The sequence below is a fragment of the Amphibalanus amphitrite genome, unplaced genomic scaffold (genome assembly GCF_019059575.1).
Source record: "Amphibalanus amphitrite isolate SeventyFive unplaced genomic scaffold, NRLGWU_Aamphi_draft 000959F_arrow, whole genome shotgun sequence".
Lineage (NCBI taxonomy): Eukaryota > Metazoa > Arthropoda > Thecostraca > Balanomorpha > Balanidae > Amphibalanus > Amphibalanus amphitrite.
The window spans coordinates 143,337-166,075 of NW_024882453.1; the positions used below are offsets into that span (position 1 = coordinate 143,337).

General features: G+C 50.5%; 1 protein-coding gene across 1 annotated transcript in view; it reads right to left on the minus strand.

Annotated features, from left to right (window-relative positions):
* The window catches only part of LOC122368589 (pneumococcal serine-rich repeat protein-like), a 90,010-nt gene extending 81,033 nt beyond the window's left edge, over positions 1–8,977 (minus strand). Inside the window, exon 1 of the mRNA XM_043342680.1 lies at positions 8,694–8,977. Within this exon, the coding sequence (XP_043198615.1) occupies positions 8,694–8,770 (77 nt within the window). The 5' untranslated portion in view covers positions 8,771–8,977. The remainder of the gene's footprint in view (positions 1–8,693) is intronic.
* Positions 8,978–22,739: the final 13,762 nt, after the last annotated feature.

A 22,739-nucleotide genomic window follows, 5' to 3' on the forward strand; every position in this document is an offset into this window, starting at 1 on the left:
GCTGGAACTAACTGAACTCAATTAGTACAAGACATGGAAGACATCAAATAAATAACAAATGAGTATGAAATGTATTTCATTATCCATTGATATTTATTTAGACAACTTAATAAATGACGTTGAATGAAAGAATTATGACATTTCATACTCACTCGTTATTTATTTCGAGACCTTCACCTTTGACATCTTTGTTAAAGGGACCCTCCCACCTTAACATTAGATTTGAGTTGAGATAGCCAAAATGGGGTCCCTGGCTCACAATTACTGGTTTGAGCACTCACAACATCGAGAAATGCCTCAAATCGAAAATATCTAATTTCAAAGTTGTAGCACTTTGGATTCAGAGGGGCTAATGCATTTGATACCCCTCTGAATGTGTGACGTCAGCGCGCAGATCTAACGATTTTTAAATGTTTTGACTAAAACGTTTGATAGCATGCGGTGGTATATGCTGCTTTGCGCGCAGCAAGTGCCGCACTTTCAGCTGCCAAACTATTGCTTCCAAATAAAGTCGCTAGGAACAGCGGAGATCCCAAAAAGTAAACAAAAGTAAAAGTCTAATATCTTGAAAACCGGTGAATATTTTTCGATGAAATTCGGTAGATATTCTTTTTCGCTCTTTCTGAACCGAGCGACATCACTGTCATGCCAATTCATTAACTTTTTTGAAGGTGGGAGGGTAATTTTGTGTACATTTGCAAATATGTTTTAATCCATTTTCCTCCTTTCACGGGAGATTGCAATATCCTAATCAATCACTACCCTCTAATGACCAACGGGTATATGCTCAGCACATCATCATATCACCGTTCCACACACCATCACATTACAAACATCATCACGCACCAATTAGTATGCGTTTCTGCTCTGAAATGGGTACATTTCAATGCTGTTCACAACCATTAAATCACATGTTCAATCCACTCCTGTTCGTCTGCTCAGTCACCCGGAGACCTTGACCTACTCCTGGTCCTCTACGCCCGCCAGCGCCGCTTCGTCTGCGGCCCCCGCCAGCGCCGCTTCGTCTGCGGTGCCGACCAGCGCCGCTTCGTCTGCGGCCCCCGCCAGCGCCGCTTCGTCTGCGGTGCCGACCAGCGCCGCTTCGTCTGCGGTGCCGACCAGCGCCGCTTCGTCTGCGGTGCCGACCAGCGCCGCTTCGTCTGCGGCCCCCGCCAGCGCCGCTTCGTCTGCGGTCGCCGCCAGCGCCGCTTCGTCTGCGGTGCCGACCAGCGCCGCTTCGTCTGCGGCCCCCGCCAGCGCCGCTTCGTCTGCGGTCCCCGCCAGCGCCGCTTCGTCTGCGGTGCCGACCAGCGCCGCTTCGTCTGCGGCCCCCGCCAGCGCCGCTTCGTCTGCGGTCCCCGCCAGCGCCGCTTCGTCTGCGGTGCCGACCAGCGCCGCTTCGTCTGCGGTCCCCGCCAGCGCCGCTTCGTCTGCGGTGCCGACCAGCGCCCTTCTGCATGGTACCTCGCCTGATGTAGCCACGCAGGGCGGAGAGTGGAGGTGAGCTATTACTGATTAGTTTTGTCCAGGTAAATTCAGAAATATCATGTTCATGCCACATCATCAGAGTCGCCTCACCAATCAACATAATATTTTCAGGGATGAGGGTCCAGGGGACCCATTTGTATTTGTTCTCACTTCTCACCTTGTTTCTTTGTTGAATCTGTATCCCTTAGTCTCTTTACAAACCAAACTATGTACTTTTTCATGGATAGAATTGCTATATGCCATGGGATGTACAAAAATGCAACTTTGTGCCTAGCTCTAGGCTAATAAGAAGTGTATTTCATTAAAATATCATGTTTTGTTTGTATGTTGAATGGTTTGCATATGAAGATAATTTCCAGCGGCTGCTAATATGTTATGCAGCCCTCTCCTTTAAGTGACCATCCCACCTTAGCATTAGTTTTCAGTTGAGATAGCAAGATTGGGGTCCCTGGCGTGCAATTACCGGTTTGGGTACTCACAACATCGAAAAATGCTTCAAATCGAAAATATTTGATCTCAAAGTTGCAGCACTTGGATTCAGAAGGGCTAATGTTTTTGAATGTCCCCCTCTGAATGTGTGACGTCAGCGCAGATCTGACGATTTTAAAATATTTTACTAAAACGTTTGGTAACACCTGGTGATATATGCTGCATTGCGCGCAACATCTGCCGCACTTTAAGCATGCCAAATTAGGTATTGCTTCCAAATGACGTCGTAGGAACAGCGGAGGTCCCAAAAAGTAAAAAGTAATACAGCAGCTGGTCACAGCTGGACCAGTGGCGTGTGTTACATACACGCGCTTAGACAATGTGTACACCCTTCCTAAATCTGGTTGGTTTCTTTTCAGGGGATTGTGTTTATCTATTGGTCATCATGCATCAGCAGTGTGCGTCCATCTTGTGCTCCACTATTTATTATTTACTACTCATTATCCACGTCATTATTTATTACTCCTTTGGTTCCCCGTGTGTCGCAGGTGCGGGGTCAGGAATGCCAGCGCGTGTACCTGGCCGCCCAGCTCCTCAGTGAGCGCGTGGCCAAGGCGGTCTCGCACATCTTCGGTGACCGGTACCGGAAGGAGGCGGAGTTCATCGCCCTCGTCGACCAAGCCTTCGACACGTTCAACTCCCGCCACGTGTCGGACGGCAAACTACACCGGTCGGCGTTTGGGCTGGCCCATACCATCGAGGACCAGTACTCCTGCCTCCTCAAGTTCACGAAGGTGATGCGAGACGCGCGCGTGGTCGGCAGCAACTCGATGCTGCCCTTTCAGAAGGGCTTCGTGATGTCCTCCACCGCTCTGCGCGGCCTGTACAGCGCTGTGCAGCGGCATCACGGGCTCAGCTACCTACTGACCTCCCGGCTCAATCAGGACTGCGTCGAAAACTTCTTCTCGCAGGTAAGCATTCTAACATCAGTCACACATTTTGATGCAACTCAAATAAAACACGGGCGATTCTTTTCTTTCTTTCTTTCTTTTTTTATGCAGGTAAACATTAAGAGCAATATGCACATAGACTATCACGCAAAGCCCTTTGTCCTGGTATTGTATCTAGCCTTGAAATTTATTTTAATTTGATTGTTTTAATACGTCTCGCCCGAATGTGTAGCTTACTACATATCTGGGTTGTGTATATAAGTACTTTGACGGCATTTTTTCTATCCTTAAACAATAAACATTCATGGTTTACTCGTAATGAAGACATTGGTCTTTTTTATATATATTAAGTGTTACCCACTCACACTCACCTCTTTTGTGTTATAATAGACTTTAATTACCTCACTCTGATAAACTATGTTTTGTTTCACTTCTTTGATTTCACTGGGTGACCCGGTAATGGTAAAAAACAATAAATATTAGACCTGTTGTCACAGTGGTTAAGTTATACCCCGCACCTTTAATGCCCACCTAATCGAGTCTTTTTTTAGGTATTTTACCAACCACTGTTTCTATTTCAGTTGAGAGGCATGGGTGCGGCGAACACCAACCCCACGGCAGTGGAGGCCAAGAACCGCCTCCGCCTGCTCCTCATAGGAGCTGCGCCGACAGTGGCCGCCGCAACCCACGATGACCCGCGCGAGTCCGGGGCCTCAGTACTGCTGGAGGAGAAGGAGCCGACTTACCTGAGCGCCACGACGCTGGACCTGGACCACGAGCCGCCAGTGGAGCCAGAGGTGCCGGACGCGGACGTCACCGCGGTGGAGAACCTGGTGACCGCCCGCCAGCCGTGTCCGGGACCCGCAGCCAGCGCCGGCGCCGCCCCGCCACCTGCAAGCCTTCCTTCTGGAGCAACCGGTGTCGCCAGTCTCTCCAGGCAGGCGCTGGCGTACGTCGCGGGGTACGTGGCCGCTAAGTGCGCCACAGTGGACAGCACGCTCGGCAAGATCACGTCCGATGCCAGCGAGGTACCCCGTGACGAGCGCTACGCCTGGATTGACACCCTCAGCCGCGGCGGCCTCACGGTGCCCAGCGCGCGGTGGCTCGATGAGGTTGAGCAGCTGGAGGTGCTGTTCACCACGATGCACGGAGGAGATGTCGACCGCGGCCCCGGCGTCGTTAGGCGACTTGCCGAGGCTGCTGCGCTGAAGTTCCCGCAGCTGCATCCATACGTACTGAGGAAGTACGCTATGACTAGGACGCAGCTGCGGGTACGTGAGATCCGGCGCCTCATCGGCGACAGAGAACGTCTCCGAAAGGAGCAGCCTACCTGCAGCCGGGAGGCCAAGCGTGCGCGCCTGTACGTGCATCCTGGTGATTAGACTTCAGCGTGGCCCTGCTTTGTGTGCCGCGCCGGCTGTGGCGGAAGCCGGCGGCGGCGTGCCACAAGACTTCAGCGTGGCCTCGCTTTGTGTGCTGCGCTGGCTGTGGCGGGAGCCGGCGGCGGCGTGCCGCAAGACTTAAGCGTGGCCTCGCTTTGTGTGCTGCGCTGCTGCGCTGGCTGTGGCGGGAGCCGGCGGCGGCGTGCCGCAAGACTTTAGCGTGGCCTCGCTTTGTGTGCTGCGCCGCTGTGCTGGCTGTGGCGGGAGCCGGCGGCGGCGTGCCGCAAGACTTTAGCGTGGCCTCGCTTTGTGTGCTGCGCTGCTGCGCTGGCTGTGGCGGGAGCCGGCGGCGGCGTGCCGCAAGACTTTAGCGTGGCCTCGCTTTGTGTGCTGCGCCGCTGTGCTGGCTGTGGTTGGAGCCGGCGGCGGCGTGCCGCAAGACTTTAGCGTGGTCTCGCTTTGTGTGCTGCGCCGCTGTGCTGGCTGTGGCGGGAGCCGGCGGCGGCGTGCCGCAAGACTTTAGCGTGGCCTCGCTTTGTGTGCTGCGCCGCTGCGCTGGCTGTGGCGGGAGCCGGCGGCGGCGTGCCGCAAGACTTTAGCGTGGCCTCGCTTTGTGTGCTGCGCCGCTGCGCTGACTGTGGCGGGAGCCGGCGGCGGCGTGCCGCAAGACTTTAGCGTGGCCTCGCTTTGTGTGCTGCGCCGCTGTGCTGGCTGTGGTTGGAGCCGGCGGCGGCGTGCCGCAAGACTTTAGCGTGGTCTCGCTTTGTGTGCTGCGCCGCTGTGCTGGCTGTGGCGGGAGCCGGCGGCGGCGTGCCGCAAGACTTTAGCGTGGCCTCGCTTTGTGTGCTGCGCCGCTGCGCTGGCTGTGGCGGGAGCCGGCGGCGGCGTGCCGCAAGACTTTAGCGTGGCCTCGCTTTGTGTGCTGCGCCGCTGCGCTGACTGTGGCGGGAGCCGGCGGCGGCGTGCCGCAAGACTTTAGCGTGGCCTCGCTTTGTGTGCTGCGCCGCTGCGCTGGCTGTGGTTGGAGCCGGCGGTGGCGTGCCGCAAGACTTTAGCGTGGTCTCGCTTTGTGTGCTGCGCCGCTGTGCTGGCTGTGGTTGGAGCCGGCAGTGGCGTGCCGCAAGACTTTAGCGTGGCCTCGCTTTGTGTGCTGCGCCGCTGCGCTGGCTGTGGCGGGAGCCGGCGGCGGCGTGCCGCAAGACTTTAGCGTGGCCTCGCTTTGTGTGCTGCGCCCCTGCGCTGGCTGTGGCGGGAGCCGGCGGCGGCGTGCCGCAAGACTTTTATGGTATTGGTGATCAATGATCATTCACATTCGTGATCGTGGTAACCTCGGTTATTTGCCGTTTGTGAGACTGTTTGGCGCGGTGAGAACTGATATTTGCAGAGCTGAGTTCGGACCGAGCATGTTGGTTCTGCGCTGTTGGTTACTACTCTGTGCTCGTGGTAAATTCACATTATCATTTATACAATTAATGACAGCTCAAGTTTCGCCTCAGTTTTGCGTGTGAGTGGTGAAGCTTGTTTCCGTTTTAAAGTCGTTAATGTGTGTTTTGTGCGCATATTTTTAACCCGGACTTCTTGAAGCATTGAGATGAATATACGAATCGCTGGGAGGGATGCAGATTTTTGGCTCCTCATCAAACTTCCGAATGGATGGTCGAGACAGATTTTTTTGGTGCATTCTCCATCAGTAGGTCAACAAGTCACGTCGATGTCAGGTTAAGTCTGAGACAAGTCACTGCATTGGGTTTAGAGACCAGCTAACGTCATTCAATATTGGAGCGTCCGAGATCTTAAATGTATGTGGAAACCACTGAACTCTAATGGTGGAAACCGATTTCGCTGCGTGTGGTGGGAGGGTGCTAGCAGCGGCCGTGAAACGTCGCTCACGACGACGTACAGTACGCCGGGATGTCATATAATTAAAACTTTCAGAAAGCGCGTTCTCTCGGCCTTCATTTACACTGGAGATAATAGGTGGACAACCAGCACCATTTCAGAGTTATTTTATTTACAGAAGCGGTTTTGCATCAAAGTCCCTGCCGTAAGTGTTGTGTCTATGCCTGCCGCTGGATATTCGGCATCAGGGATATATAGTTGCGGATGTAAAATAAGAAGCGATGCCAAAATTAGATCAACCAGGAAAGCGACTCTGCTAAATTCAATTCTATCCATTTTCTCACAAATACGCCTATGCCCTACTACGCGGAGAATATGCTATTTCTATTTACTGGTAAAGACTCAATTTATAATTTAAGCCTTTTGATAGCTACTTGATTATACATTGAATAACACATTATAATGATTATATTTTGACACAATGTAATAATATAAAGTGTCAATTTATAATAATAGAATTTGAAACATTGGTTAATTTTTAATGTGAACGATATGTACCGTACGCAACTGTTCAAAAGCAGCACACGCATCAATCAGCTGACGCCACATTCCCGGTGGCGCTGCTCACGGTGCACGCCTGCCCCTGCCGTTCCGGGTAACTCGGCGTTAAATCTCCGCCCTAGGTGACACCAGCTGGTCGGTTTGGAGCACAAGGCCTCCTTATCTCGCGCCAAACAGAGCGGACCGTCAGTATCTCTCCCCACCGGACGTCGTCCCGCGCACAAATTCCCTAACTGTCCCGTATACCACGTCTCCGGGACTGGCGTACACTGTCTCCCGTCTGCCCTGACTGTCCCCAGTCCCGTGTACCACAGTGTACTGGCTATGTCTCGGCGTCTTCCCGTTCGTCAGAGCGAATGACGTGGGCTTCCGCTGCGACCTGCAGACAGATTGGCCGTGCCTCAGACGGTGGCGGGACGAGTGCCACGCCCAAAATACCGCCCCTCTTTCTCTAGGTGAGTACGTACGCGAGGGAGAGAGACTCGCAGCTCCAAGTGTCACCTCCAGCGGGTAGTGGTTGTCACCTCAAGCGAGCAGTGGTTGACCTTCGCCGGAGCGGGTGATACCCGTCCGAACTCGTGGACCGGGGTCCTTGGCCGTTACAGTCGGTCCGACTGACCAATCTCACCAATCTGACCGATCTGACCGAGTCCGCGGCGGTAATCCACTGAGACATATAGCCGCCGAGGCCGACGAAAAATACCTCCGCCGGCGCCGAGCGCGCCCAAAGAAAATAAACTCGCCGGGGTGCGGTGGACGCCGCGGCGAGTGCGACTGAGCGGGCCGCTAGATCGGCCCGGCGTGCCGCGACTGACACCGAGCTGCAACTGCGTCACCGCCGGCTGACAGCTACTACGAACTGGCAGTTCGAGGGCCCCACGGGCGCTCCCCCAGACACATGGGAATCGCTGCGACACTACAAGGTAGCATGATGCAGCCTCCAATCTGCAATTCAAACGCTTCAATTACAGGGTTATCCAGTTGTGATAAACCAAATGTGGAGGAAGTTCCGAAGAAAAGATGCGGGTAGGAGTAGGGCGAATGCGAAGTTCCATGGTCGATGTTGCGATGGCCTCTTCAAAAAACTTGGATGCGTCATATACTTATCGATTACCGGTGAAAGGCGGAGAGGCCACCACCTGGAACGAGGGTCGTTGATCCGCCGTCTGACGAGTGACGATGTCGTAAGGTTTAGAAAATCGTCGTCATCATCGTAACGGAGACTGGACAATCACGGTGACAAATATCAATTCTATCACCACTGACCACCGTCACATCAACCGTCACCGTCACTGTCACCATAGCCCCAATCATCATCCCACCCCGTGCTCCAGTCACACACACACCCACCTTCATTCCTCGTCTAACAACCGGGTGGAGCCCCGCGTCCAGCCCCATCAGCCGCCTGACCCCGGAGTCATCCTGTCCTCGACCACTCCGGGCGGTCAGTCCCTTCATTCACCGCGCCCGGTGAGCCATTACGTGGACACAACCCCTGCCGGCGGCGGAGAGACCAGGCAAAAACTAGAGCTGGCTAGACCAGCGGCGGCGACGGCAGCGGCGTGGCGGAGGTTTTCGTGGTCGTTTTCCTGACGTAGGTATGTGGCTAGTAGTGGTTGTAGTTGTGGCGAAGGAAGATGCGATGGACCTGTGTGGTCCGCGCTAATGGGCGAGAAACGCTGGAGAGGGAGGTCTAATCATAATGGCCGATCGGCATGACAATGGGTGACGCAGGGAGGTCGGGAGAGACGCAAGAGAGACATGGGGAGACTGAGGAGACAGGGGAGAAGAGAGAAGATGTAGTTCGACTGGTAGAATGGGCGGTACTGGCCGAGGACATGAAGAGCACCCGAACACCATTGGAAACTGAGCTTGACGTTTGTTTGACGGGATGGGGACGGGAGGGTAAATGGGGGACCGACCGGCTGCGCACTTCGATCCTTCGGTGGGGGAGGGGCAGCTGGGCCAACGCATACCAGCGTGGCGCCAGGCCAGATCGGGGAGGGGAGGGGAGGCGGCAATGGTGCGGACACCAAGCACCTACCTTCGCTCTGGCTGCTCCTTGAGGCTGCGCCGTCCCAGGCCGAACCTTCTGATGCTCTTCAGCTCAGGCAGCCCCATCTGGCCTACTACACACCACTGTGAGTTCGTACCTCCCCAGTCCCAACCACACGCGTCACACTGCAACCGATCGTATCAAGCAGCTTTGTCGTCCGACACCGGCCACCAGCCTATGTACACAGGTGTGGGTGGCACGTGCGACGCGCCGCGAAAGCTGCGGACGGCACGCGACGCGGCACCCCCTCGCCGACTTCTGCTGTGACTGCCGCGCGGCGGCCGGCGAGCGGCCAGCTGGCAGCGGCCGCCGCGACCCGTACAGTCTCTGTCGGCGCCCGTACAGTCTCGGACATAGAGCCGGACGGAGCGACGGGCAGCGCTCGGCCGGCCGGACGGATGCCGGAGTCGGAAATTGCTTGTCCAAACTTCGATGTGGAGCCAAGGACAGTCGTCGTATTGGACCGCCGACACAACACGTTGGATGCCGGTGAATGATGTTCAATCTGCTCGGTACGTCCAATAAAGGTCGTCTCAAACTTCGGTTCAGGATAGGATCCAGCGAGGCAGACCAAAGAAAAATAGAGGAACGAAAGAGGCTATACTCGTACGTAAACTCTGACGACTTATCGAACAAGCCTTATCGACATTTCTTGTTTTATTTTCAGTCGACTTTTCCTCTCTTCCACAGCTAGGCTCCCGCCTCAGTCCGTTTCATCAGAATGCTGCATATTGGTTGGTTCGTTACCTTTGCTGTGCGTGCACACTACTCCGTCGTTCTATCTACCGTATTCCGAATTGTTACATTGTCTCGCTCACCGTTCCGTGCTTCTATCCTCAGGATACTGAAGTCCTTCTCCTCCACGCCGCAACCCCCCTCCGGGCTGGACAGGCAACTTTATCTCATGCGGGCTGCTCCCTTGGAGCGGCACCGCTGCTCCCGAGGGAGCGCACCCCGTAGCCGGGTGCAGTGAGTACCTTGGGGCTGGTCGGCCTGTCCTTCGGGATGGGCTCAGCCCCGGTGACTCACTAGGGTGCCTGCCCAGACCAATGTCTCCCCCTAATTCCTATCATCCTTCCGGCTCTGAAATGGTCTCATTGGACCGAAAGGGCCTAACCCAACAAAACAAAACAAACAAACAAACAAAACATTGTCTCGCTAGTTCTCCCTCCGTCGTTCTCGTCCGCTCCTGCTCCCTCGCCCGTGCCTGTAAGTCGGGATGTGGTTGAACGTGTTGTCAGGCTGCTTCCGGCCGGCCTGACAGCGGGCACCGCGGCCGCGGGGTACTGCGGGACAAACCCCGCAGCCGCAGTGACGTCCTCAGAACAGATAGACAGACGGACAGACAGACAGACAGACAGACAGACGGACAGATGGACAGATGGACAGACGGACAGACGGACAGACAGACAGACAGACAGACAGACAGACGACAGACGGACAGACGTACAGACGGACAGACAGACACAGACGGACAGACGGACGTGGCGAACCGATACGTAAGAAGGTAAGTAAAGGTCCTGTGCCGTGTCGAAGAAAACGATATACTATAGACGTACGCGATAGACGGACACGAGAGGCGAACTCGATAGACGGACATTAGGTACCTATAGACGGATACGACAGGACATACGGAGTACGGACACAGCAAACACGATAGACGGAGCATAGACAGATGCGATATCGGCACCCAAAGCTAGCAATATCTTTTATCTATCGGCTACCTTTTGGAGAGTTACTGTCATTCCCCCATCGAGACTTTGTCATTGTCACGGAGCAAGACAATTGATGTGCGTGGGATACCATCGTGGAGCGTCTGCGGTTATCCTGACGCATCCCAGACGATCGTGGCACGGCCCAGACGATCTCGGTAGGCCCGAGGCGCACGTGGCTGCGAATGTTGATAAACATTAATCCAGCGGTGTTTAAACACGGCTCAGGAATCTGTGTCATGTCCCATCGGAGTAATATGAATGGCCTCCCCCGAGAGATCGTGGCTGGGTAGAGCGATGGGAGGGATAGAGGATGAGGGCAGGGCGTCGGCCGAAACCTCGGGACTGCACCATCCATCAATGGATACTGCTGAATAGGTGCAGCGGGTCTAAGCGGTGCTCTTGACTTTCAAACAGCTCAATTATCGTCCTGAAGCCGACACCCAGCCTATAATGCGCCTCTCTCGGCGGTGCAGAGTCTCGCCATAAAGAGAGACCTACCTGGTGGATCGGAGAGGGTGGATCCTCGGGACTGTCGGTAACAATGCAGCCACTCCAATATCATCTGCAGCCCAGGTGTGTGTCTCGTGCTACCTCCCCCCCCCCAGGCCCCAACTTTCAACGTAAGCGATCCACGGAATCCTAGCCGGGGTAAAGTCACACATAAAAAGATGCAATGCTGAATGCTCGTTACACAAACCAGTACTGATATACGACGTAAGTTATAACGATTGATTTACGACCACCAGAGGCCTCTCTACATTATGGTCGGTGGTCGGTATGGTCGGTATGTATGGTCGGTCGGTGATGAATGTACATAGGGAGACCAATTGGAGATTTTAACCCGAGGCAGCTGTGCAGTCGGGGAAGCACCTGAGTTATAAGTCGAACTCGAAGCTACCTTTGTTTTGATTCTGAACCTTGATCTGTCGTTGTTCAAGGATGTGAATCTGTTTATAATTACGTTGTATACGGTTCTACTCGAGTCTGATGAAGCGGTGCGGACTCCCCACCACGCTGAAATCCCGGTGTGGCGTGGCTAGAGCCTGGACAGACTCGGAGAGCCGTGCTGGCCCCAGCTCGCTGATGGCAGAGGGCACGCAAAGGAGCCATTGGGTGGCCCGTCTACCGAGCTGGGCCGACGGCCCTCGGCCGCTCCTACCTGGCAGCCAAGGTCGCCATCGAGCTGCCGAGCTGCCGAACAGAGCCGAGCGGACACCCAGTAACAAGACCACCCGCCTCGGCACGGGGTTATACGGGGCTGTAATGATTGAAATAACCTCAGAGTGATTCATGGTTAATCCGGACGAGTTCTGCAAAGGTGATCCACAACTGGCTGAGACGAGCATATGGGTAAAGTTCTTTAGGATGCCCTTGGTAAAAGCGATCTCAATCGTTTTGATAAAGCAAACTAGCCAAAGCATTTTGCGCAGGGTGGCATACGAATTCTCCCTCTCATCTGATATCTGTAATTATTCGCTAAAAGACCGAGCACACCTGTCACGGTACTCTTCCAGCCATCGTGGACGATTCCCTCGCGAAACCACTAATGGCCATCACTTAACCCGACAATTTCCATTTCAGTCGCGTAACGCGTTCTGTATGTAGGTATTCATCACATCTGGAGCGATCTTTCGATTAAAAGCGTTCAAGGCCCGACAGACCCTTCCAATCAAACCACTTCGGATCTTATCAAAACTGGAGGGTCCCCGCAAGGCTGTGCTCCCTCTTAACTGGTCTATTGCCGTCACTTTAGGAGATTGACCTTCGATACATTCATAGCGTGTCATTCATTCGTACCGGTATAGGTTACAGTACGATAAGGATGCGGTAATTCGTTTGTTTTTGGGTATCCTCGATACTGGCTTTATAGCGCAGTCCATCACTTCGCAGATAGACGATGAATGACGCTGAAAGAATACCTACTAGGATGCAGACTGGTTCAGTGTCCCGTAACTCGCGGACATGGTTACATCAGTGTCCCATGCCAGCGGACACACACCAGTGTCCGTGTCCGCTGGCAAACATCAGTATCCCGCGTCCAGCGGACACACATCAGTCGCCAGCGTCTCTTGACGGCTTTACCGCCGCACTACGCGCCGGTCCAGTCCCCATTTCAGAGGATCAGCCGTCGTAAGTCGCCGTAGCTTACGGGCCGTAAGTTGTGTCGACGACCGACGCCTCTCCAGACGACGCCTGTCATTAGGTACCGCTCGCTGGGTCTCGGAGAGGCTCGGCCGAGTCTCTGAGATCAACGGACTTCGCTGAGCTGTTTTAAGAGTCTCTCAGAGCTCGACGATCTTAATTGGGTCCCCTAGCGCCTTACTGGTCTAAAATCTCGCTGCATTTCGATCGAACTAAACGCGTTCGTTCGTTTCTCCATATTCGTTTCTCGGTCGTCTCTGGATCTGTCCCATTTGTCTCACGTCTCAGACCATATACGAGCGCAACTGAGCAACACCCCATGTAAAGACGTCGTGGCGCGTGCTTGGAGCCCACTCCTCACTTGGACCGTAAAACTGTCGAACGCAATCGTGTATTTTTTTGTAACCGACCGACTCGACATTGCGCGGTGCTCGCCGCTGGGCGAGGCTGAGTTGCGTAGGGGTGGCGTTGCTGGAATATTGCAGGCATTGCGTTTGCGTTGGTCAGAGCGAGGCTGGTCTGTATGCATTGGTTCACAGCGACCTACATGAGGCAGGGAAGCGGAACGGCGGCGTTCACACGGCTCAGCGCTGTACCACACACGGCTGACCAGAATCGCACGAGTCACATGACAGACACGTTCAGAACCATAGCGCACTGCAATTTTCAGTGTTGCACAGAATGCCATTGCCATACCGCAATGATCCCAGTCTGGGTATTGAGGTCAGGGGCGGAGTGCGGTTTGGAGGGGGGGGGGACATCAGTTAGGGACCACCAGGAAGGGTGGAGCTGCGTGATAGGCACATGGATATCAGCTCACAGATGGCCGTATGAATGCCGACGGCTGTATGCGATGAGCTGGCAGCATGACGGGCTATTTACATATCCCACGGTCATGAACGCTGCTCCAGGGACCATGGCTGGTGTAAGGAGCTTACGGACAACGATAGTATGATGAAGGGGGAGTTTTGGGCTGATTTATCTAGCCCTCGAATGAAGTCATGTCGTATATCTGTCTCTTCATGACAATTTCATGTTGCTAACTGCAATCTTGTCAGCTACCTGGAAAGAAACATTCACGTAAAGCTGCAACAAATAACTATCCTTCAGTACTTTTTCAGAGTTTCGAGCGAAATAAATCCATATAAAGCCTGGCTTGCTGTGTTGTGAGGAAGCTTATCTCGAGTTGTGATCATGCAGTAAGTCATGCAGCGCTGCTGGGAAAAAGGCTGCCTGGGAAATTCGGGTGGGATTTGGGAACAGCAATGAGCTGTACTAAAACGCCATTGATCGAAAATGACAGCTCGTGACGCAAAACAAGCTAAGACCATCGACACATTTTGCGCAATTTTTAAACCTTGAACTCCATACAAAATTAAGCAAAGTGTGGCAACAGGGGTTTACAAGATATTTCAATGAATGAGTCATCATTCAAAGCGGAGCAGATATTTTTGTTCCTTTAATACAAATTGAAATAGGCAGACCATTTTGCGAGCTCGTGACAGCAAATAAATATCTCAATAACCTATTGTTTTGGGTTTGAATCACAGCTCTAAATCGTCGGGATAAAGGGAGATTCATAATAAGTACTTAGTACACATTTGCCTTTATACCTACTTATACCTACACTGAAATGCAAATCATCCTATTCGCTAAGTCAGCAAACAAAAAAACAAACGACCTCGTGCTTTCAGAAGTGCTGATAGAGTCAATGAATTTAAAACATCCCATTGAATAGCACATGCACCTAGCAGTCAGCCGTTTTCAGTATCACATTCATATCGACAAGTTACATAAGGTGCAGTCAAACTTTGTCAGTAATCGTAAAGCACTGCATGAGTTAGCTGAAGCGTTATGCCATACATGGCCCCAGCAATCGCCGTGGTAACGCGTCCTATTCTTCGCCGTCGCGTCACAGCTCGTACTACACCAAAACAGGACGGATTATCAGTTATTTATTTGTCACGTCTTCTCGTAGCAGCAGCACCGTGCACAAAAATTCGGATTAGGCTGTCGTCTGGCACACCAGAAAACATTTCAGCTCCGGAATGTCATTGTCCTGCCAGTCTCGTGACTGAGTCATCAGTGAGCTGCCGTTTTACGTGTCCGTCTCATCGGGGCTCGGGATTGAACGGGCCGTGATAAGCTTGTACGGCGTTCAGTGAAAGGTTGACACCTCGCACTGCACTGCCGGATGCTGGTTTGGAGCACAGCTGTACGGAATGGATGTGCCATGGGCCGAGACCCCATCCGACGAAGGCCGCGTGACTTTATAAGGAGAGATAGATCTCCGCGCTGATGAAACTCAGATGTGACTTTGAACTGAAATTGTCCTGACAGAAGTATTATGACGTGGACCGCGCTGAATGACCATAAAATCTGACCTTAAGACGTCGTCCGGACACAGATAAGGCATCAATCATAACCAGCGACATGCTGTCCAACTCTGGAAGCGCATTTTTCAGTCCAGTGATAACACAATGGTAGAATTGCCGCTGATACCTATTGCCTGTCACTACCTCAGCCAAGTGTCATGAGGCCAATATAAAGCTGTTAGTGACCCGATGCTCTTTGCAATTGAAAGCAGCACGGTCGCGGCCGAAGCCCAGCCCGTTAGACGTACCGCAAAGGTCGTCTGCTCAGATAGCATCTGAGCGCGTAGCGTGCCTGATGCGTGCACTGACGTGCGTCAGGCAGACTCAAACGCATATAATGTTTGTTAATTATGAAAATGTGTACATTTTTACTCAGCAATGTGCGTTTGGCTTAGAATATACCCATTCTGAAGATGCTGCTCTGCCTCTTAGGCTAACAAAGACCGGATAATGAAAACTGTTCAGCTGTTGACACATTTTTGCAAAGATCCAATACCCTGCCTGACGACACATTAAACTATAAATACGCATGGCCAATGCATCTGACATGGATCAGCCTCGTCCGTGCCCTAGAATCCCTGTGTGGCCTGGGTGGGACTGGGTTCTTTGAGGGTATCCGGTATAGGCAATAGTCATCCACGAGGCCTCAGCTCGTCCGGTGGTCTGAATCAGCAGCCGCTAACAAAGGAAGGACACTCGAGTCGCTGGACGGGATCCAACTCCAAGTATCAATCGACTCTTCGAAGTCACGTGTGTATCGAATCGAATTCAAAGGGCAGACATATCAAAGCTACACATTCTTACATTGACACTGCAATAGCAAGAGAAACGATAGATTTGGCTCCCTTTGGATGAGCTTCTGTCTATAATTGGCTATGAACGAAATGATGTCTCATCGACTGATGAGATACTGCGTTCCAATTGATTTACAGTTAGCAATGACACTGCTCCAAAAAAGTCCTATCTAAAGCTGTTAGAAAATGCATACATTGCAGTTTCTCATGATCAAGTTTAACTTAAACGTTCCAGGTAAAACTTGATGCGATGCGGAAAACTGACGCGAGACTCGTAGAACGTAACCATGAGAGCGTCAGTCACGGCCGCCATGACAAACACGCGAGTATCTACCACAGATTTACGTCAATTCTAAATGAACTGAGTTATCGATCGCTAAAGCCAGTCGCGCACGACGCATGGTAAGATTTTCATCTGCTATAAATTAATCCCACATTAGAGGCTCGAATGTAGTGAGATTATAAGTCTTATTAAGCACCCAGCGTAAGTCATGGGAAAGTCCATTCATTGGTAGCGGCCAGCAAAAAATCATCGTTTCCGAAAGAATTACTCCGTTAGCAACTGATTAGTTTTATCTAAACGATAGTGAACCAACCAATGTCGCCTAAGGTGAGACTTCAATTAATCAATTTTAGTAATATCATCAACTATGAGTAAGCCACGGTCGCTCGTAACCCATGTTCCATCAATCTACTTCCATCAAAACCTTCCGCGCAATCCAATGGTTCGAATGCACAAACACACAAGACACCAACCTCTGAAATTGCTATGCAAACATACTCCCACTGTCAATCCAAACACCACACTCAGTTGACCGGATGCAGAGTCAACTCCAGTCTGACACTAACAAATGTGACACAGCTTCTTTGACGGCCTGATCAATATGAACCAACCTCAGATCGATCGACAAGTGAGCGATAAGCACTACGGGACCGGTGTGGCCGGGTCAGAATAAACCACAGGTCACCTATAAGGTCATATCGGCGGTGTACCAGAGATATCGTCGCCGGCTGGACGGAGATCGACTCAAAAGGACGGACTGCGCCCCCTGGGTCAGCCGCGCGCCCATCCCAACGGTGGAGTTATCATGGCGAGTGATACGGGTCAGCGTTCTGCCAGCGACGCAGAATGAAAATTTACGAGACGTATTCGGATTTATGAGACAACGTATTAGGAACGCTCAGAGGAGATGGAATTTAATGCCGCTGGAACAATGATAATTTCATCTTTTATTGTGGTCAGTGGATGCTCAGAGGTTGTAGTTTAACTCCCGTTCACCTACAGGCACTATTGGAGTGTAAAAAAGTATAGCGTAGCGTTTTTTTTTCGAATGTTGTGCATCAATGTTGTCTTGATAGATGTGGCAACTAGTGAACATGCATTTTTTTTAGCACCACATGGGTATGATTCTAACAGGCAACAGCGTTTATTTATATTCAAAATGGTTCACTAATTCAAAACCAACGTATTGCATTCCAGGCCGACCATATTACGAGTAGAGTTCTATATTGGCGCTCTCCGTAACACCGACAACGCTCTATTTCTGGCCCATTGTCGGCCGAACAAAACACCTGATGTCCGGTCATTCCAGCTCCCTGACTTCCAGCCAACCCGACTGTTTGTTTGTTTGCGTTGGCTGACCTTCTGGTCATGCTGGAGCAAAAATGCGGTGTTTTACCCTCCTGGCGCGGCCGCTCCACGGCGCTGGCACCCGTGAGACACTGCTGACGTCACACTCATGGGACAGAGGAGGATCCTGGTGACATGGGTCTGGCACACTGGCACCGCGACTCGCCGCGAGAGGTTCCGGTCGACCATGAGTTTAAGTTTCTATTTATGTTTGGTTGGCAGTGTTCTCGAGACGCAGCTTTATATGAACGTTGATATTCGTTGCAAGACGATGTTATACAGAACCAAGAAACAAAGTCAGCCTTTGCCGATTGGAGAGTTGGGTTTCGACAGCAGCATTGGTATCATTCCCCGAAAGTCAGTTCGAATCAGGGTTGTATACCAATCAAGTCGATTGAATTGATTGATTTGTTTCAACGCGTATTTTGAGTTGATTGGATTGAGTCGATTGACTTTTCGAGATGACTGGTTGACTGACTCGTTTGACTTTAGCGACTGGTTGACTGATTTGATTCCCGAAAATTAGAGTGACTCGTATGATTGAGTCGATTGAATGGAAAGTTCTAATAAATTTTAGTTGACGAAAAATAATGACAATAATTGATGACATCATAGATCACAAAACTACACTGAAAACTGCTTGTCATCACAACTGCAATATGGGGTAGATGGCCAAATAAAGAACAGGGCCTAAACATGAACAGCCAACTTTGACTTTCAACTGCAATAACTGCTCCAATCCTGGTGATAGAACCTGGCGATGCACCTACCTACCTTTCTGCACTCAGCAGGAAACTTTTTTTTTAAATCCAGATGATAAAGTGCAAGGCCCTATATACTAATAAAGTGTGATTAATCAATAATTCACATCTCCACATCTCCTAAGAAACAACCCACTGAACTCTACAAATGTCTGAAACCCCTACAAAAATAACTGAAACGAAAGCGCCGTTTTTGTCTCGCTAATTACGTTTACGTAACTAATTTATAGCTAATTTGCTGCATTGTTTAATTTGCAGCAGAACGTTTGTTGATCCTTTTCTCCTGAGAGCCTAAGCATAACATATTTAATATATTTCATTTTCCTTAAAATATTTTACCGAATATTATTAAGTGGTTTTATTTCAAATGAAATAATAATTAAAACGAAATTGGTGTTGTACAACCGATTTATTTTATGATGATCTACCATACTACATGATAATCAATGACGTCATCTTACCAAAAAATCAAAAGACGTAGAATAAGGATTTGTAAAAGCTTAGCCCCATCCCACGTCTCAAATGCACATTGTGTGGAAAAATTTTTCAGGCTTGGGCTGCCCGTCAGTCTCTGTCTAACCGAAACCGTCACATGCAGGTAATATATTTATTTCTATTTCCCTATGGTTAATATGTTATTGATGCATATTATCCATTAAAATAGACATGGTGTTGGGTAAATGGCCAAATCACGAACACTGCCAAACTCCGAGCAGCCAACTTTCAACTGCAATATCTGTTATTTAGTGTAAATGGAGTTGGAATATGGCCAAAATTAAATTGACAACTTTTATGTGAAAGGTGGTGATTTGGGTTAAGGGGCGAGTCAACTACTGGGTAATTTTGCACCCATTAAATGAAACTTCTGCTCCAATTCTACCCATTGAACCTCAATATCATGATCCACCTGTCCATCGCTAGGTATCCTTCCTTATTACATAGAAACTTTGAATGGTATGGCAATTTATAATTTTAAATGACAATATTTTTATGTTTCTTCTGTAGGTAGGTAGGTTGGTAGGTACACCAGACTGCTAAGTGCTATGGACACTTTTCCAAATTGGTGGGGCAAAAAACCTAGTGTATGTCTTGGTTTGAGTCGTTTGATTGAGTTGATTGATTCCTTTCATTGTCGCGTTTGAGTCGATTGAATCAATTCCCGAAAACTGATCTGACTTGATTGATTTGATTGGTTTCCCAAATTTATCGTGATTGAATTGATTGCTATTGATTGAGTCGTATACAACCCTGGTTCGAATAGCGATAGTCAAATAATGTTGGCAGAGAGCAATCACTCCTTCAGTGCGATGAGCGGTGGCTGTCGACTCAGCATATTGACAGTCCAGATTAGTTGTTCGGCACTGCGGTACTCGCGCTCAGATGATAGCCAAAGTCAGCCAGGACCGTCTTTGGCGGATGACTGTGCGGCCGCACCCTGACAGCGACACAGATGTGCACCAAAACGGATTGGCCAAAGATGGCTCAGAATGGTAGCGCTGTTTTTCATGTGGTTCAAAGCTCCAGACAAGATTTTTGTTGAGCACAGGCTAGTCAGGTTCTTAGTTGACGGCCTGTGGCTTCTCTTGATGCGATCCTGGTTAGGGATTGTGATTTGGAAGGCAAAGTAGCCTTGGCTATATTAAAGCTTGTCATCTTTATTTAATCGTGTTTAGCACAGCTCATAAAGTACAATGAAAATGCTAAATTAAAAGGGAAATGAATTTACTAAATAAAATACTAACATCACTCACCCCGACTTACGGGTCAGCAATAAAGCATTTAGCTGACAAAAATGTCAGAACGTTATCATATTACATCTCGAGTAGGCAGGATAAATAGAGTATAATATAGCACATACCACATGAACTCGTATTGAAGTCAGAATGACGTTTTCCTGTCATGCTAGCCACCCACGGGCCATATGGTTGCAACTCAAGCTTCAAAATATTCCGATTCATAACGGTCTTTCCGTGAGCATGACATCACCGTCTTCACTGTGGCTTCTAATGCATCCGCTGCCGAATCCGCTGTGGTTTTTGGGCCTCTGATAGAGGCTAGAGCTGCACCGAAAATGGACCTTCTTAACTTCCGTCAGAGCACACCGGAAACTAACGACTTCCGGTGAATGGGGAGGGGGAGGAGGAGGAGGAAGAAGATTAGGCCGGGGTAGGTATAGAGAAGTCGGAGAAAGAAGAAACATATTTTGTTATTTATTTCTCCGGCGTGACTCATATGGCGTCAAACCTTGCACGCCAGAGCTCATCTTGCAGTAAACAATGGCCAAGATGCCATACAACTACCAAGTAAGGCCGAAGACCGCCATGTGAATAGTGAGGCCCAGCACATAAAATCACCAGACTGACGTTACAGTGACCACGTGGGGAGTCTGGCCGTGTCCGAGCCGCACCGCACACCTGTGCTGGTCTATTTGGAGTCGAACGACAGTGTTAGGGCGGGGCTGGTGTCAGTCACTGATGGATTTCCATCACTCGAGAGGTATGTTCCTGTGGAAGGCACATGCTCAACGCGGGGAACTATCGTGTTCATCTCGGTGATCAACAATCACGGGACACTGCAGACAATGCGTCAGCGTCGCCTGCGTTCTGCTAACTGCTGTAAACCGCGCGAGGACGTCTTTTGCTACTGAGAAATGTTGTCAACCAGACGCTGGGGCAGGCCTCTGTGAGGACGTTTATACTGACACTGATATATTTCAGTGGCTGTTACAATGCAGGGTTTGTGCTAGGCGACCTTCATCTGAGACTGGTTTTGTCAAATTTAACATTTCATTATTTATAAATAAAAATCATAAAACACTACAGAGCGAAGGACAATCGGTCTATGTTTTACTCGTAACTTACCCTTTTCCTCTGCACACACTCACACTGCAGTGCCACGCCCCTTCCCAGAACTGTTGTGGCGTGGCGTGTAAGGGGCCGTGTGATGCTGCTCGCACGCTCGGTGCCCTGAAGACCCCACCATGACACCTCACTGTGACGTTCCGACTGCCCCGGGTCAAAGTGTCTAAGCCAAATTTATCAGCGCAGAGCCAGGTGGTAATAGTGCCATCCTCATTCGATGAGATGCACGATACACCGCCCGAGATCGCTACTAAGGCGACAAACGGCGCAAAATCAACCACTGAAGGCCTCAACTGCCTCGGGTCTGTGTTACAATCGTTACTTTCGTGCAACTCGACAATTAACCAAGCGTAATTGCAGAGTGTGTGTTTCCCATGTTGAAATGGTTACTTCAGCGAGCGAAGCCGCTAGCTGTGACTTGCAGGGTGCAGTTAGCTCATAGTTCACGTAGTACCACACTCGTCTTGTGACATGTCTGGTATCAGGTCACGGTCATGGACTGCACTGCGGATTCGGTCAGCAGTGCCCGGCTAGGATCCAGGTAGAAATACCATTCCAAGGAGCGATTGTTCGGCTCGTTTCACGGCCGTTGCTTCGGGCGTGGTTCGGATGTCCGGTGACTAGCCTACTTCAATCTGACCATTGTTTGGTAGGTCAAACGTGGGTGGCATTGGCCAGGTTCACCATAATGAGATTCCTGGATACCTGAATATGACCTTTTATCGTCGAAATTAGCTGATGTGTATTGTGTTTGCCTGAACGGTAGATAGATGACATAAATGGACGGACTATGAATTAACCGGCCATAAATGAATTTTGAAAGATAACATGACGGTGAATTTAACCCTCGCCCGCACATGGGGGGGGGGGGGGTGGTTGCCACCCCCCCCCCCCAGGTAGTGTTTCTGCTCTGCACTCAACATTTTAGAGCTAGAGGGCTGATTTTTCGTATAGCTGCTCCTCTATCCTTTCTTGATGTCTACTGAAAATTTCAAGTTTCTGTGATTTTTGGTTTTGGAGATATGACCTTGTTTCTCAGGTCATGTCATGACCCAAATGGCCAATTCTCAACATCTTGCGTTTGCCATGGGCCTTGTGAGCTTTTGACACCCTGATTTCGGCCTTTTTTGCCAGTCTTACCTCCCACCTATCATGGAACATGTTGTTCGACGATGTACAGGGGTCAAGGTCAGGGTCAAGGTCACCCTAGGTCATCTAAGATAATTGCGTTTTAGGCAAGCCGAATTTACTTTTTGTGAAGTTTTTTGACTGCATTTTTGGTAAAAGCTTCTCAGATCATGATTTCATGTAATATGGACCCAAAAACAATCGGTGCACACATCAGTATACACACAGACACACACAGACATACAAACACATATAATTGACCTTGACCTAACTTGACCTGAAATGACCTCAGCAGCAAAATTCTGGTCGGGTAGTGTGACAAAGAAGTTCTAGCTGGCTTGGCACCAGAAAACAGCATCGTCATCGGTATTTGATAAGCAGCGCACTTGATATCCAACGGTGACCCAAAACAGCAACATTTTTTAGTTTGACCTGACCTGGAAGGTCAATGACTGACCTGAGGAGGTAAAACTGGGTATCATTGGATTCGTCTCTTCCCAAAGAATCTTTTTGGTCTTTACCGCTAAGCTCTATCTCCAACAGGAACGAAATGGCGCGGGGGGGTGGCAACCACCCCCCCCCCATGTGCGTTCTAGGATGGGAAAATGGCATGTGCGGGCGAGGGTTA